This window comes from Pinus tabuliformis, chromosome 9 (genome assembly GCF_031772625.1).
Source record: "Pinus tabuliformis cultivar Carrire ecotype Pingquan chromosome 9, CPIR1, whole genome shotgun sequence".
In the NCBI taxonomy this organism is placed as follows: domain Eukaryota; kingdom Viridiplantae; phylum Streptophyta; class Pinopsida; order Pinales; family Pinaceae; genus Pinus; species Pinus tabuliformis.
Window position 1 is genome coordinate 1,987,559,581 of NC_142307.1, and position 17,121 is coordinate 1,987,576,701.

The 17,121-nt window shown below is 35.0% G+C and overlaps 1 protein-coding gene across 2 annotated transcripts in view; it reads left to right on the forward strand.

Moving 5' to 3' along the window:
- LOC149156980 (uncharacterized) overlaps positions 1 to 17,121 on the forward strand; it is a 217,722-nt gene that overhangs the window by 139,611 nt on the left and 60,990 nt on the right. Inside the window, exons 6-9 of one of the 2 annotated variants that reach the window (XM_089445487.1) lie at positions 6,359 to 6,445; positions 6,594 to 6,700; positions 7,982 to 8,102; positions 8,199 to 8,336. In XM_089445487.1, coding sequence (XP_089301613.1) covers positions 6,359 to 6,445; positions 6,594 to 6,700; positions 7,982 to 8,102; positions 8,199 to 8,336 — 453 coding nt within the window. The remainder of the gene's footprint in view (positions 1 to 6,358; positions 6,446 to 6,593; positions 6,701 to 7,981; positions 8,103 to 8,198; positions 8,337 to 17,121) is intronic. The other variant, XM_089445488.1, reaches the window with a different exon arrangement.

The window sequence follows — 17,121 nt, forward strand, 5'->3', positions numbered from 1 at the left end:
CCGAGTCGGCCCCACAGATGTATCATGCACTTGGAAGCTGACCCAGTACTTGTAGGATGATGTGGCACCACCTACACCATCATCAAAGCCTTTATAGATGATCTACATCCATCTTTGACTCATTTGGAGACCCATGAGGTTATTCTTGTTTCCACACCCATTGGGAGCACCACAGGTTTATTGTTTGGAGAACAAGAGGCCAACCCCTTGTCCATCACTTTTGAGGGTCCTATTCTTCATTATGGCACCTCTGTACCTCATCAGGCCTCTTGAAGGGCCCTACGACTTGTATTATTTATCATCTGACTTCTTAAGGGGCTTATTATTTCATTTGTGAGATAGTTTGGTGGGCTTGTCACCAAAAGTTAGGTTATTAGCACACTATTTTATTCTTGGCGCTTATGAAGGCCTAGGAGACTAATTCAAACTCCTAATTAGTGTATAAATACAAGTGATATGAGTTCATTTGCTCATCATCACTTTGGATTGGATCTCTTCTCTCTCTTGAGAATTTTGCACTTTTTCTTGGAGGATGAATGGGAGATTTATGGATGAATTTTGATGTTTGGATTTGGTTTTTCTTATCTTGGAGCTTCTCCATTGTCAATTTTTGGATGGTTGGAAATGTTCTATTACATGTAAGTACATGATTTTAATGCTATTCTTGTTTTACTTTGTCATAGACATTGGATTGGGAATTTCACTATTTTTAGGGCTAATTGCTGCATGCATTCACTGCTTAAATTGTGGAATTTTGTCTCTATATAGCATCTCTCAATGTATGGGCCATGTAATTTTGAATGAAATTTCGTAGGGATAATTCTATCATTGAATTCATCTTGATAAGCCATCACTTTTTGGGAGTCGAAGTATAAAACTTGTAAGGTTGCTTCCCTTTGCCCTAGAAGGCTAGCGAGGTAGTCTTAAGGTCTCCTTGACTAAGAAACAAGATCCTCATTCATATTTATCCTAGACTCCATTCTCCCAAGACTAAGACATCGATCTACCAAGAGGTGGTTACTCAAAAAATCAACTCCTTTTCACCTTTTTCTAGGTCTAGCCAAGTTGTGTCACCTAGGGCATCATTTTTCCGACAAAATAGCCCTCCAAAAAGTTTGATCTCCTAGCCTCTCTTGTGATGGTGTGTCCTCTAGGCCTCCTCCAATTTTGAAGCCATTTCGACAGTGGAGTTGTGAGAAAACTCAAGCCCTAGCTCCGAGATCAAACTTTGTCCTGGTATCCTCAAGGCTAGTGCCTCATAGGATCAATTTGACACCTTTAAGTAAACATTCTTTATTTGATCTTTTCCCCCTCCTTGTCTGGGTTAAGAATATCATTTGTTGCTATATTCTTGCTCCTTAACCTAGGCTAGGTCCACATGGTCCCATGTGGTCCCATTCCTTTGAAAAGACAATTCTTCAATAACCATCTGGGATACCAATTTCAATAAGGATTTTAGGGATTGGGAAACTCTTTCACAAGTCATATTCTATAACCTAAGCCTCAAATCCCCACATTTCTCCTAGAAGACATTGTACCTTGCTTAGAAAGCAAGCTAACTCCATTCTTGACCCTCTTTTGGAAAGGGATTATTTGGGTCACTTTATGTCCACTTGTTGATTTATCTTTCATTTGTGACTCCATATATACCGGGTCTCCTCCCATTGGTGCAAATCCGTGAATAGTAGGGAGCCTTAGCCGAGGTGACAATGGGCTAAGTCTCCATTTGTTGCCCTTGGTCTAGCATTTGGCCCTTTAAGAATCCCCTTTAGGTCCCCTGCTAGTTTGAGCGATAACATGGCCAAATTATGCTTTTTCTTTTCTTTTTAGCTGCATCAACCTCCAAGGCATCGCTCTAGGCCCGACCAAGGTGTGGACAAGGGGAGGGGGAGGATAACCCTTTGTGGACCCAGATGGGAAAAGAGATGAATGGGGCTAAAATGAGTGGGAGGGGAGTAATGTAGGTGGTATCGGGAAGCGGGATCACACAAGCAAAATCAGGATTTCCTATGTAGTGCCAACCCTAAAGCTAATGACTAGTAAAGGAGATCCCACGAGACTAGGATACTAGGGTAACCACAAAATCGGGCAATGGAGACAGAAATACTGACCTAATCCACTCTTTCCGTCGTATCCCCCCACTAATCCATGCCCAAAAGTGCCCATGACAAGTAAGAAAAATTACTCGATTGTACCAATGAAAAGCCATACCTTTGGGGTCGGGAGGCCCACCTTCAAACATAAATTCATAACAGATGGGCGAGGGATCACATGGATTGCTCAGGTGGCGGAGAAAATGGCACATCGAGCTATCTAGGGGCTGCAAGGGGCTATTGGCTACTAATTGAGGACCATCTAGAAGAAAAAATTTCTCCTATGCATACTACCCACAAGTGGTGGGTAACAGGCTCATTGTTTTTTTTGTGTTGATGCTGCCACTTCTATTTGAAGCCTTTGTCTTGGTTCTTTACCAACGCTTATTTTCTCTGAAGGTTCTTTGGGGAATTTGACAAATTTTTCTACCTTTGTGTCTCTGGACATTTCTACTTCAAATATCAACCAACCTTATTGAGGTTTCATGGCTCCTATCTTCAAAGTTTTGGTACTTCAGCATTTCTTACTTCTAGATTAGAGCGGGCCTTTGTTCTTTCCATTTATTGGATCATTGTGGGATCTACAGTTTCAACTCCATGCTTATCTGACATCTTTCTCTCTTGTGGAGAGGAGTTCTCTCCTACGGTTTTTTCTGTTTTTCTATGCTTATGAGAGTTTCTACTTGGGTACTTTATTAGGCCTTATTGTGAGGACCCAAGTTTTCTTTACATTTACTCCCTATGTTTTGCTTAAGGTTGAGTGTTAGAGTTGGCTTTTCCAATGCTTCTTTTCCCAAGGATTTGTATATGCCCATCTGTCATTGTTGACTTTAACTGACATTGGGCCTCCTCCATTGCTATATAATGAAGGTTTTCTATGTACTTTTACAAAATTTAGTGAGCAATAGAATACTCTTACAGTGAAGTGGGGCAATTAATGTTCTTTGTACTCTAGTGCTTTTATGTATGTGCAACCCCTGTATGATATTTTTAATAAAAAAATTGTTTTTCAACATAAATATCCTCCTTAAAGGGCAGCCTTATGTAGATTGTGGATTCCCAAAATATTTTGGAATCCGATTGATACGGGTAAGGTGAATTGTTTGACCTCACCTATATTCGTCGGATTGTAGAATATTCTCAAAATATGCAATCGACATAAGTTTGAACCACTTTAAATAAAGGTCTCTGCATTTACTTGAACACTTCTAAGGTCAAATTGAGAAAATAATATAACCTTTTTGTTCGATTACTTAGGGAGATGAGTATGGTTCAAACACTTTACGGTCTAATGCTCTAGTTGAAATGAACACTTTTGGGCTCGAACTGAGAACATAGTATAGTCTTTTGGTTGATTGTCTGTGGCAGATAACATGTTATGTTCCATTGCTCTCGTTTGTCTAAAGCATCCCTCATCTGTCATTCCTCCTCTATACGTTTAAAAATATTATAACTTGAGCTCCCCACTATTGCTTTACTTGTTTATTTTATTCCCATTAAAGATGGTCCCTTGAACAGAAAATAAAAACAAACCACCGTCGACCCAACTTCAAAGTATTTTAAATACTTTCAAAGGGAAGGATAATCAGGTGCCACATAAAATTATTGTTGTCCATGCGCCTGCAAGAGTAAAAAGAGGTGTGGAAGAGTGATCATTGAAGTACGTCATCCCAAGTTTTCATAAGCATGGGGCATAATGTCGTGGATAAACTGAATGTTCAGTTACAAGAGGTACTGGTTAGCAGCGTATAAGTTTGATGGGCACTCCTACTCATGGAGTTATAAATTGTTTATGACAGTTTCTTTTGTTTTTTAAAATATCTTTTATATTTATTTTTATGACTTTTTAATATATGTATTATATGTGTTTTGTTAATTTTTAAATACCATGTATTATATTCATTTCTGTTTATATTTATAATAAATACAGTGGTTATATTATTAAGGAAAACTGATTATATTTTCAGTAATCATAACTTGTGTGCAACTTGAACTAGAGTAATAATTGTTTGATAATTGTTTGAGGGTATCGAAGAAGTGTCATTACCGGGATTCTTTCACAATACAATATAGTAATGTGAAATCTATATCCACAGTAACAGAATAACTCAGCCAAGTTTTAATATTGCATAGTGGTTTATTATCAAAAAGTTTTAGGTCATGAGGTTACTATCATGTCTTTATATATATATATATATGGGTATATAGGGATGGTTATATGGAAAATTTCAACTATTTTAGGAATTAATTGTATTTTAATAATAATTTGTAGATTTTAATGGGGTGTTTTTGTCCCAAAGACAAAGAACTTATATACCAATTTGGTGTGTAGGTTAATTATCATTTTAATATTAAATTATTATTATGGTTTGTGAAAAAAATCGTAATTTCATCACTTCTTTGAAAAGTTACAAAATTACATCTTCACATACGGTTCTCACTCATTTTCATTTTCTGCTAACTGTCATCACTTAAAACCTTCCAAAGATTAAAAAAAATAAAAAAATTCAAATATGAAACTACTCTTTATCAATGTCCTCAAAACTAGTAAACCAAGGGAAAGAAGAGAAAAAAACCTCCACCTATCCACTCAGAGAATGTATATTTTTTCAATGTGGGATATTTGATTTTAATTTTCTAAAAATAAAAGAAAACAATATGATGAAAATTGTTAGAGTAAGCTTTAAAAGATATAAGAAAGGCCTCAAACATGAGTATCTCTTGCTCCCACTATTAATTCATGAAAAGTATTACCCATTCCTATTTTATTTTATCATTTAGGTATTAGGTTGCATCAAATTACACTTTTAGATAAACTATTACCTTCCATAATTTTCTCGATCTACACATGTTGAAGAGAAATATGATTAGAAAACGCTGTCAAACCTTTGGCCTCTTCCAAGATAGAATTTATAAACACATTGGGACATCTTTGTTCATATTTTACCCATTTGATGAAAACCTAGAAGTCACCAAATACCTGCAAACTATTAATTCCTATTTCATTTGCCAAAAACAAAGCTAATTTTAGTGGGATCAGTTATGCATAATTATTTGACCCCTCCCTAATCTTGTTCTAAAATGAATGGAATGATTATTTGTAAAGAATAGAATCCCTGTCTCTACATACATTAAGATCTCTTTGTGATGCCCCATCTAAGAAAGCTTAGGGAAAACTCTTATGAATTTGTGCTTGAACCACTACCCTTACTAAGTTTTCTTCCTTATCCTATGGGAAATGACTTAAGATGCTAATCCCATTGACTGCACACTTTATTAGAGGAAAGTGTTTTTCTTCAAAGCATGGAAGGTTCTTAGCCAACCATATCCTCCGGTCACTAATAATGGAATAGCTTTAAAAACCTTTATTTGTGGATTCTTTGCCCAATTCCTCAAACTTACTTCAATATAATCTTCTTATTAAGCATTTTTCAAACCTATTAGTAACTTCACTTCCGGTCACACCTATTTTGAATAGTCACAATCCATGATCAACTGACCATTTGTCTCCTCACTGAATTTTCAAAAGATGTATTCGCTAGGCCTCCTCCCAATTCCTCTTCCATAATATATCCCAAGTTAATACTATATTTATCATTAAACACCACATAAACAACTTTACTTTAAAAAAAACATTTTACCATTGAAGATTTCTTCTTCCTAACCTTACACTTTAAAACATGTATCCAAACCTATATAAATAAAAAGGACCAAAATAACTTAAACGTCCCAAATTTCAATATTACTCCTTTGACATAATAAAAAACCATTCCATAATTTGCTTCATTACTTAAAAATCCTTACAATTTGGAAATTTGGAAAAGCATGCAAAACCTCTATCCCTTAATGTCCCAACATCATTATTATTGATATTATTATTCAATTATTATTACTTAAAAATCCCAGCTTACCAAAAGCCATCCGTGTTACAATTTGGAAATTTGGAAAAACATGCAAAACCTCTATCCCTTAATGTCCCAACATCATTATTATTGATATTATTATTTAATTATTATTATAATAAATAAGAATAAAAAAGGATAAATACCAATCAAATTTAACCAGTGGCTGCCTACATATTGGCAGCAGATTTCAGCTCTCAGGCCCAGAGTTGTTCCCAGTCATGCCCAACCCATTCACTGTACCAGTTCTCATGACTCTTCAGATTGTGGCAGCTTTCCTATCTGTATAGAAACCAGTGTTGCATCTGGGCCCAAAACAAAATCTATGCACTATAGATTTTTTAAATTACGAATGTTTTGCAGGAACGTTGTACACGTATTCGAAATGGAAAAAAATATCGGAAATCTGCTGTCAAGGCATTTAAACAACTCTTGGATGACGCTTCAATCGTGAGTTGCCTGGATTTTGTAATTTATGAATGGTGAAGATTATAGACTGTCTATCTATATGGTTATATATGCAGTTGACTCTTAGTTGTGAGTAACTTTAGGAGATGATTCTCCTGGATATTGATCTATCTTTGGTATTTTATTTCAGTGTATAACCCATGAAACAACCTATGAAAGTTTCGCCAGAGAATGGGCAAATGATCAAAGATTTGGAGCTATCGATCGCGCACAGAAGGAGTTGTTGTTGAATGAAAGGTACATGCTGCCATGACATTTTTCAGAGTAGGATCCATTTTCCATTTATATTTATTTCTGTGTTCACAGGGATTTTTGTTCCCATTTGTTCTCTGTGAGAAATTTGGGATTAAGCTAAAAGCATGTAGATTTCAGACTGTTGGAGTGTCAATCTAGGCCATATACCTGTTTGCTTTGCCCTTTGGTCATATTCTATCTTTAATTCTTTTTGGTCCATTTTTTCCTTAGGGGTTTTAAGTTTTAACCTGTGGGTATGAAATTGGAGCTGAACTTGCACATATTGGATTTAGCTAAAAAGTAATGAACAAAAGTTGTTAGGAAAGAGGAAAGAAAATTGACAGAGAAAAGAATTATTAAACTGTATTGATGCAAGAAAAAAAGAGAAAATTATGAGAGAATATAATTATTAAACTGTATTGATGCCAGAAAAAAAAAGAAAATTATGAGAAACTATAATTCAATGTAATATAGTCTGATAATGAATCTAAGAGATGTGAACATGCACTAAAGAACACTGATACCTAGTTGTAATTGTCCATTGTCATTGGTTAACTGTCTCATGCAAATGAAGAATAATGAACTCATATATATACTTGTGAAATGCCCTCTTGATCATAATAATGAGATATGAGATTGCCATACATAACTCCATTCACTAATTACAATTCACTAGTAACAATTATGTGTATGTTATCTCCAATAATGAGAAATTACAATTAAATGTATGTTATCTCAGATAAAAAAATATCAAAATGTTTCAAAATGGTATCAGTAAAGAGTTCTTGGGTATGAATAATAAACAGTCTAATGATGTTTGTTGATGTTTCCTGGACTTTAAAATTCCTCTCATATCCTTTAGCATAGGGGTCCTGATGTGATATTTGGTTTTTGTATGATTTATTGTTATATTTTTTATCATATATAAAAAAATCTATGCACTTCAACAAATTTTGGAGGTATTTTTGACATAGGTATCACTACTACTCCACCTTGCTGTTCGTAAACGTCATTGAATTTACAGTAGGGCGGCCTTTATTTTCGTGGAAATGAATTGTTGGATGACTTATGGATTTAGTACGGGAAGACGAGATCCATTTTCTGTTAAATTTTCAAAACAGGCTTTATGCAACAACATTATTCATGTATTAAGTGTGGTAGTAACGCCCTAGGGGCCTTTAGAATGCACAGGACCATATTTTTTGTTCTGTTAACTGTTAATCTTGAGACAATAAGTTGAAAACATATATATGTCAAATATCGATTCTAAAGAGCCTTCTGCAGAGTGCTTTCATCAAGAATAGCTTTCAAGGAGAAAGAGAAGGCCATAGAAACTGCTGCTTCCATTCCTAGGCGTAAAGCTAAGCTGGGAGATAGAGTGGATATTAACTCGAGTTGGCCAGCGGTAAGCTGTATCTGTCTCAACCTGCACAACCATTATTGTGGTGCTGTACTTATTTTATTTATGGGATCCCATCTAAATTTCTTTTTGTTAATTTAGGTGAGTGGTAGCTTAAGCAGTGATCCAAGAAACAAACCAGTGAAAAGGAGGAGGAAAAATAGAGTGAATTATGCGGCTGAAATGAGAGCAACTGAGGAAGAGACCGAGCGGGCTACCATAGCGGAGAGGAAAAAAGAGGTAAATATAAAATTCATTGATATAAACTCATCCTTTATTACAATATCAGGTTGTCTGTTGTTTTCCTCAATAAATATGGATGGGCCATTCTTGTGGACCTTGCTTTCGGATAAAAAGGACTGAAAATCTATATAATATGAGATCCATGTTCGTGAATGATGATTATCTTGAAAATGGTTATGATAATGAATAATTTACAATATTATGGCTTATCATTATTACATGTGTAAAAAAATCAGAATTTATATTTATATGACAATTATTCATGATTTTCTTTTTAATTAATTAATTTAATTAAAATTATAAAAAATATATAATTAGTTTGGAAATCTCAACCTTGATTTGTGTATACTACTAAAAATATTCCAGAGTATTATATGGAGATTAAATGTCTACCATCTAGCTAATAATTATTGATAATTAAATTAAAATTCTAGAAGTGAGATTTCCTTTTGAACAATAGTCAAAGCACTCAAGATGTCCCTAAAATTTTAAGGATGAAAATTTATCTTAAATTACTAGTCCCTAATATGCACATTATAAAATGTTTAGTGATGTTTTTGTAAAAATATTTACATTTCCAATCAGTTTATATTATTGGATATAAAATTTTGGCAATTGTTAAGATAAAATAATTTTGTATTGTAAAATTTGGCCTAATCATTTTTAGAAAAAATTAGAAATCGGGGAAGCATGGAAAATTAGCACACTTGCGAATATTAGCCCCTAAAATTTTCTCTGAATATGAAGATAAGCTAATTGATAGTTGAACAATGCTTTTACATACGTTGTGATATATTTAACTATTATATATATTTTTATTTATTAGGCTGAAGGCATGCAATTATGGGAGGGTTTTGAGAAATATCGAATCATCCCAGGTAATTGGTTTTTGTTATAAGGAAATTGGAAAATAAACATGATTGCTTCACACACAAAACTGATTTAAAAAGTAAACATGATTTTCTCAAACACAAAACTGAAATGGCTATATTATTCATTCATGAAATAGTATAATATAAATACATGAAACTTTATTTAAAAATAGGCACTTATCTTTATCACATTGACAATTTTTTATAAAATATTTCAACTATATATGAAACTAGGAGTTAACTAATTGGGAAAAATATTTCACTTTCAGTTAATGTAACAACTTCTTAAATAATAGAATTAAAAATATTATTTCTATCTTACAGCAATCAATACATTAGCAAACATACATTGGACCCGACTTAGGTTTAGCTTAGTTAGTGAAAAAATAAAATAAAATAACAAATCATACATCATGGTATTGTGAACAATCTTACATCAATTAATAAGACAAGTAGGAATTAATAATTCCAACACCCCTCATAATGAGTAGTTTTCTCATTTTTGTTGGGTAAGGTCTTTGCAAGCATCTCTAACCATTTCAAAGTCTTGCATGTTGAAGAATGTAACTATGTTCGGTCTTCATAAATTGTATTTATCAAAAGAATGAAAAATAAATTATTATTATTATTATTATTATTATGATAACTTATTAAAGCATGAGTTTCATGCTTGGGTTATCATGTTTTAGGTTAAAGTCCCCATTGAGTACTTCTAGGATTTATACCAAGTCATTAGACTCATTGTCCATTCAAAGAGACCCTTCTTGGGCTTTTGAATCATGTAAAATGATTTATTATTGAGTCAAATAAGCTATTTGTCACCTCCACACCAAGTCGGCCTTAAACTAGGCAATTTGACCTCACTATAAACCTATGTATTGAAGTTGTTTGAATTCATTTGGAGCATTCTTATTTCCCTCAAGTTCAATACTCAAGGAGGAGGCAAAAAAAGTGCGAAATTCCAAGAAAAGGAAAAACGCTCGAAAGATCAAGATTGAAGTTTTTGGGTCATCTCTCTCTCACACGTGGGAATTTTCTAGTCTACTACTGGAGGTTTGAAGCATTGTTGCTGGGTTGAAATTGTTGTTGGGCTAACTGCTGGGTCAGAGTTGTTGCTGGGCTAACTATTGGATCGAAGTTGTTGTTGGGCTAACTGCGGGGATGAAGTTGTTGCTGGATTGAAGTTTTGTTGCTGCTACAAGCTGGTGCTACTAGGTCGAAGTTATTGTTTTTAAGGTTATCATCTACAAAAAGAAGAAGACACTGACTTGGTGTGGAGGAAGTTTGTTGGAGTCTTGGATTATCTCAGGAGGTTATTAAGGAAAAGTTGTTGAATGAGTTTTCCCCTAGATAGGAGTTTTTCCCTGACTATCTGCCTATATCTCGTGTCTGTGATCTTTATGCTATTATTTTGATAATTACTTGATGAACTAAAGATAAAAGAGGAACATAAGAAAAGATAATAATATCACAAGTAACTATCAACATAAAGAAAATCTTTCCGCCTTTTTGATTTTCTAATATGGCTTCAGAGCTAAGGTGAAGAAGGAGGAAAAAGGAAGCTCAAAGATCTATTGAAAGGAGAATAAGGAATTCTAAGAAGCTTTGAATAAGGGTCATCAAAAGGAACATGTAAAATGTCAAGTCTATCATCTTCAAGGACAATGTCTAACTCAATGAAGGGATAAAATGACCTAGAAGGAGCATCTAACTACAGGGCATGGAAAAAGAGGATAGATCTCATCCTCAAGAATAATAAAGTTTTGGATCTAGTCAAGGGAAAGGTAAAGAAGCCTACTAATGAGTCAAGTGATGCAGAAAAGGAAAAATTCAGGGAAACAAAAATATTGTCCATGAATCTAATGGTGGATGGAATAAAGGATAAGATCATCCTCTATATATCCAACATAGACTTTGTTCAAGAGATGTATGAGGCATTATCAAAAGTATTCACTATCAAGAATCTTGGTCAAATAGCAAGCCTTAAAAATGAACTAAGATCGATAAAGATGACAAAGGAAGACACTGTAGCATCCTTCTTTCTGAGAATAGCTAGAATAAGAGATGATGTCCAAGCAATTGATGAGATAGTACCAAAGAAGGAACTTGTAATCACTGCACTTCTAGGTTTACCAACATTATGGAGTGCCTTCTCATCAGGTCTCAATAGCTGGAAGAAAACTCTTACATTTGAACAACTATGGAATGCATGCAGTCAAGAAGAAGTCATAATTTCTCTAGTAAGCAATAAGAAGAATGAAGAGGAAAAAACTTCAAATGCCTACTCCGCTCATCACAAGAACAAAGGATCATTCAAGAAGTCTAAAGGGCCTAGAAGAAAGATAGTCACATCCAAAATCGAATGCTACAACTGTCACAAGATGGGTCACTATAAAAGTGATTGTCTTGAGAATCCAAGATACAAGAAGAGAGAAAGGGAATATGAAAATGTTGTTGATGAAGGACCTCCAAAGAAGAACAAGAAGGAAGAATCTGAAGTCAAAGATTTATTTGCTAGGGACTCTTTGGGACTCTATCCTTCTACTCCAAGTTTTTGATTTGTTTTGTATTTTGATTTCTAGAACTTATAGGTTTAACATTCTTTGGAAAAACATTGTAAAATTATTTTGTAAAAGTTTTAGGGTTCCCTCAAAATTGGATTAAGAGGGAACCCTCACCATTTTCCAAAGATAAGTATCTTACTCTGTGTATTATCCTTTATATTTGGTTTTCCTGTTCTTTTCTATATGTGTTTATACTAGATGCTAATAACATTTCCTTTTATATTTTCCTTGTTTAGGAAAATCTTGTTGATATGCTCAAGGGCTATGGAGAAGAACTTAAGAGAAAAAGCATTGGAATTGATGTCCTATAAGGTTTGTCTAAACTCAAAGGTATGTATTAGACTATAAGTTTTGTTTCTCTTCATTATAAAGGTATACTGATTCATTCTAAGGAATCTGCTTTACAATACTAACAAGTGTTATGTCTAGGACCTTTGAATCATAGAGATTCTTGTTTGGGAGATTAATCATTAGATTGAATCTACCCTCATTAAAATCATTATGCCTGTAGAACCCTAATAGGTTCTCTGTAAAACCCTAACCTAAGGGTATGTCAATGCCAGTGTGAAAACCCTACTCTACTTAGGGTTACTAATGAAATCTAGAAAATACTATTCTTTTGATGTTTGGGGTTTTGATGGTGATGTCATGTTTGGAGTTTTAGTATAGCTATGGAAACCCTAGTCCTTTAGGGTTGGTTGGTTGTGTATTCCTAGACATTGAGGTTTTGGTAAATTAGTTTTTATGAGTAAAAACTCTTATGTATAGAGAGTAAGCTCCTAGGAATGAAACCCTATGTGTATGTTTGTCTATATGATCAAAAACCTAGTCTGATCTAGATTGTTATATGTTTGACTTTAAATGTATTGATATTTGTGTCTTGGGTTTGTCCTATATATGCTATGATATGCTTGTACATGATTATCCTAGATATGTGTTTGTGCTAACCTATTTGTTGATAAATTCTAGGGTTTGTAACTAAGCTCTAGTAGATGTTTGATACTCTAGGATATGATGAGATGATATTGTTTCTAATGTGATGATAAAATCTAGGGTTTACAACAAACCCTAGTAGAAGTTGGTTATTTAGTTGAAACCTTAGATTGTGTTGTGATTGATTTTGATTTTTGACATCTAAGGCTTAGTGTCTTATATATGGAATCTAGGGTTTGCATTAAATCCTAGCAGAAGTCAAACATATGAATTTTAAAGTTGTTAGATGCATTGTAGAACTATACTTGTTTGAATTTCTCCTAGGGTTTTCAATATATTATAGTAGAGTATGTCATATCTCTAGAAGAAATATTGAGGCCCTAGATATAATGAGATTGATATCTTGATTGAGTTACTGATGTGATCTAGGGGTTATAACTTAACCCGAACAAGAAGTTGAAGTATAAAAGCATGTGTCTCTTGTTGATTATGAACATAACTAAGTTTTGGTATTTGATGTCTAAAGTCTAATGCTTCCATTACTATACGATTATGATATGTTTAAGTTCATGCTTCTATATATGTACTTGGTTGTACTTGTTATATAAGTTGTGGAGGTACATAATCTTCAAGATAATGAAGATGTTTGTAAGCAAAGTTGATTTGATTGATAATCATGATGAAATGATGATGATCAAGATGACTCTGATAAGAAGGATGGAAGACATGAAAGCTTCTCCTATGTTATAGAAAGGATTTGATCTCCCTAAGTTAAAAGGGAGCCTAGAGAAAGAAAAGAGTATATCTCCCGATTTGAGAGGGAGGGCATATTATAGTCATGATGGATACTTTGAAGAAGAAATTGGAGAATGCATATTGCAGTGCTACTGAAAGAAGGAAAGCTAGATTTGGTTATTGTATATGAAGTAGGAAAGGAAGTAGAATGATTGAGGAAACCTCTATCAAGATTTGTTTGGGAAAACCTCGAAGTCCTACTATGATGAATTGTGATGTAGCCTCAAGATGTCAAAAGATCTCGAAGCTTTATGTTTACTCATGAGTATTTGAAAGATTTTTACTGATTGGGGTTATGGCTGTTCTGATAAATCTCTCAAAGTTTTTGAAAAGCATGCTTGAGGTTAGAGATATTTGATATGTTGAGGCATTGTGTGTGTAAAATGCCTGGGAGGACATTTGATCGACATATGTGGTGATGTCTAGATCCCGAAGAGGGAGGGTGGCGTTGGTCTTGGAGCTCTGGCCTTAGATACACACCTAGATCCTTAGGTTGATGGTTAGCAAGTAACCCTGATGGTACCTAGATTGGATGAAAACTTTAGTCCATTTTAGTCCCACTCAGATAGATTGCCCTGGTTAGGAATCTAGTTCATAAATGCATAAACTCTTCATTGTTCGTGTGTTTTGAGATCTTACATGTACTTGCATATGTAAGTATGAATACCTCCCTAGTTAAGAGGGAGTGTTGAAGAATGTAACTAGGTTCGGTCTTCATAAACTGTATTTATCAAAAGAATGAAAAATAAATTATTATTATTATCATTATGACTTATTAAAGCATGGGTTTCATGTTGATTTTTGTAGCATCAATTGTGTTGTAGACACGAAATTTTCTGTAGAGGTTAGAATATATGTATTATCCATAACCCATAAATCGTTTGGGAAAATTCTACCTAGAGATGATGCAATTAAAATAATTGACTTTTTAAAATGGTTCCCTAAGTCTAAACTAGGAAATCTAGTTAATTAAAGGGTATTAATTAAATCAGGTGTGAATCTAAGAAGACATGGATTGATTTCTAGTTAATCTTAGCCATCGATTATGTTTTAATCTTGGTCATTGGTGCTCCAACAAAAGATTATAAGAAGAAGTCGATGGGTAGATGGAGAACACACCAGAGCAAATACTCAGTTGCTCAAGTAGATCGATTTTCTCAGTGGCTGAAGTTCGGCAAGAGAAAATTGAATCAGAGAGTGAGTTGCAGGTGGGAGAGAGAGGGCATCAGCATAGTTTGAGAGTGCAGGACAAATTTGGAGGGGGAAGTGCAGAGGAGAGACACATATCAACATCGTAGAAGGGTTGACGCAGGGCCTACACAGTCACTACGTAGAGGGTGACGTAGAAAGGCCAGCGAAAGGGGCTGGAGGTCCTCTTCGGGGTCAGAGATACGTTGTGGAGTGTGAGAAACTCACCATTAATTTCTATTAGTGACTCTTCCTCAAATTTCTGTTGTACATAAATTATTGCTGAAGATTAATAAAAAAAACCGTTAACTGTTGCACCGGTTTTCCCACATTGGGTTTTTCCGAGGACAATTGTCCAAAAATGACTGTCACTGTGGTTATATATGTTCTTGAATTTTCCTTGTATTTATTTTCCGCATAATTTTATTTGTGAAGGCTGTAGTGTATGTATTTTGACATTTGCCATATAAAACTGCAAATAATTTGTTTAAGTAATTTAACAAATAGAAGAAATATTATCAGTTACTGCAGTAGGATTCAGGATCACCTAATTTTCACATGGTATCAAAACAGTAGTAAAGCAGTAAGAGCTCAATTGCAGATGAAAGAAGGATTTCGAGAAACATTGCATAGGCAGCAGTTCGAAACCCCAGAGAGGTTGCGTAGTCCATTTGCTAGGTGAATTTTTTTCATGGAAAAATAATTCTCTAAGTGAGTCGACAGAGAATAAAAGTATTCGGATTGATATTCATCAGAGGTAGAGGGAGCAGCGTAGCAGTTTCCACGCAGAGAGGCGAATTCAGTGTTGGGAAGGAAATAACATAGAAAATTATGGATAATCAAGAAGCCTCAAAATTGTCTTCCAGATTCGAAGATGAGTTTGCGTGTCTGTCATGATCGGCTTCAGCTGGTGTGTGGTATATTGATAGCGGAGTTTTAGCTCACATGACAGGGGTAAGGGAATATTTCTCGAGTTATCAAGAGGTGCAAATGGAATTCCAGGTCACTATGGGCAACAAAACTAATTGTACTCCAGTAGGGAGAGGCACCATAGATTTTAAGACGGAAGCAGGAACCAGTACTAGCGCCACGAATGTACTACATGTGCCAGGATTGGGTATGAACCTAATTTCAGTGCCCCATTTGCAGGACAAGGAATACGATGTATACTTTATGGGAAAGAAAGTGTATGTCAAACATCCTACTTGGAAGAAGGTGAGATAGATTGGAACTCGAAGCAACAAACTATATAGATTGTAGATCGATTATCCAATGGCACTGATTGGCAGTGATAAAAACAGTAGGAAGGAGATAAATGAGCTATGGCACAGGAGGATGAGACAATTTCACCATGGAGAACTCATGATGCTCAGAGAGACTGTAACAGGAATTCCAGCTCTCAACAACAAGCATGATGATCTATGCCGAGGATGTGTACTTGGAAAGTACGCAAAAGCAGTGTTTCCCAGAAGTGACAACAGAGCCATTGGCGTGTTGGGATTGATACACTCAGATATTTGCGGCCCTATGTCCATTAGAGATCTTAGCATTGGCAACTATTTCGTCAGCTTCATTTATTACCATTCCAAAACATCTTGGATCTACTTCTTAAAGACCAAGGATGAGGTCTTTGATCAGTTTCGAGAGTTCAAGGCTCTCGTAGAAAAAATGGTAGGGAAAAAGATCAAGATGTTGCATTTAGATAGTGGTGGAGAATACACGGATAAAGACTTTACATATTTCTATGCAAAGTAGGGTATCAAAAGAGAGTGGAAAGATCCCTACAATCTGCAGTAGAATGGATTAGTGGAGCAGAAGAACAAAACTATAGTTGGGGCAACAAAGGCCATGTTGTATGTGTTTATTTTTGGTAGCGTCGGATGTGCTCTAAGCCTCAAAATTTGTAGGGAGGCTAGGACACATGTATTCCACAATACCCAGAAAGAGTTTTGGGAAATTCCACCCGGAGACAGTTTTATTAAAATAATTAATTATTTTTAATGGGTGCTTAAGTCTAAACTTAGGAAATTAAAATAATTAAAGGGTATTAATTAAACTGAGGGTGAAACTTCTAGAAGAAGATGAGGATCAAGCCAAAATGATCTAAGCTATTGATTAGAATCTAAACTACGTCGTTGGTTTTCAACGAGAAGATTATAAGAGGAGGTTTGATGGGCATTTGGAAGTCACATCGGAGAGAGATCAAGAGATCGAATTTCTCAGCGAGGGCAGCGCAACAGTTGCTAGAGAATCGATCGAGGAGATTTCTTGCAGTGAGGGGCAGGGATATTTTCCGGAGGGAGGTTTTCCTGGTCCGGAGAGTACAAGGTAAAGGAGGCAGAAAGACGTCCATAGAGGTTAATGCAAGGCCACACAGAGCTATGCTATGGCAGTGCAGAGCTTTAGAGGGAGATCAAAATTCTGCTGAGG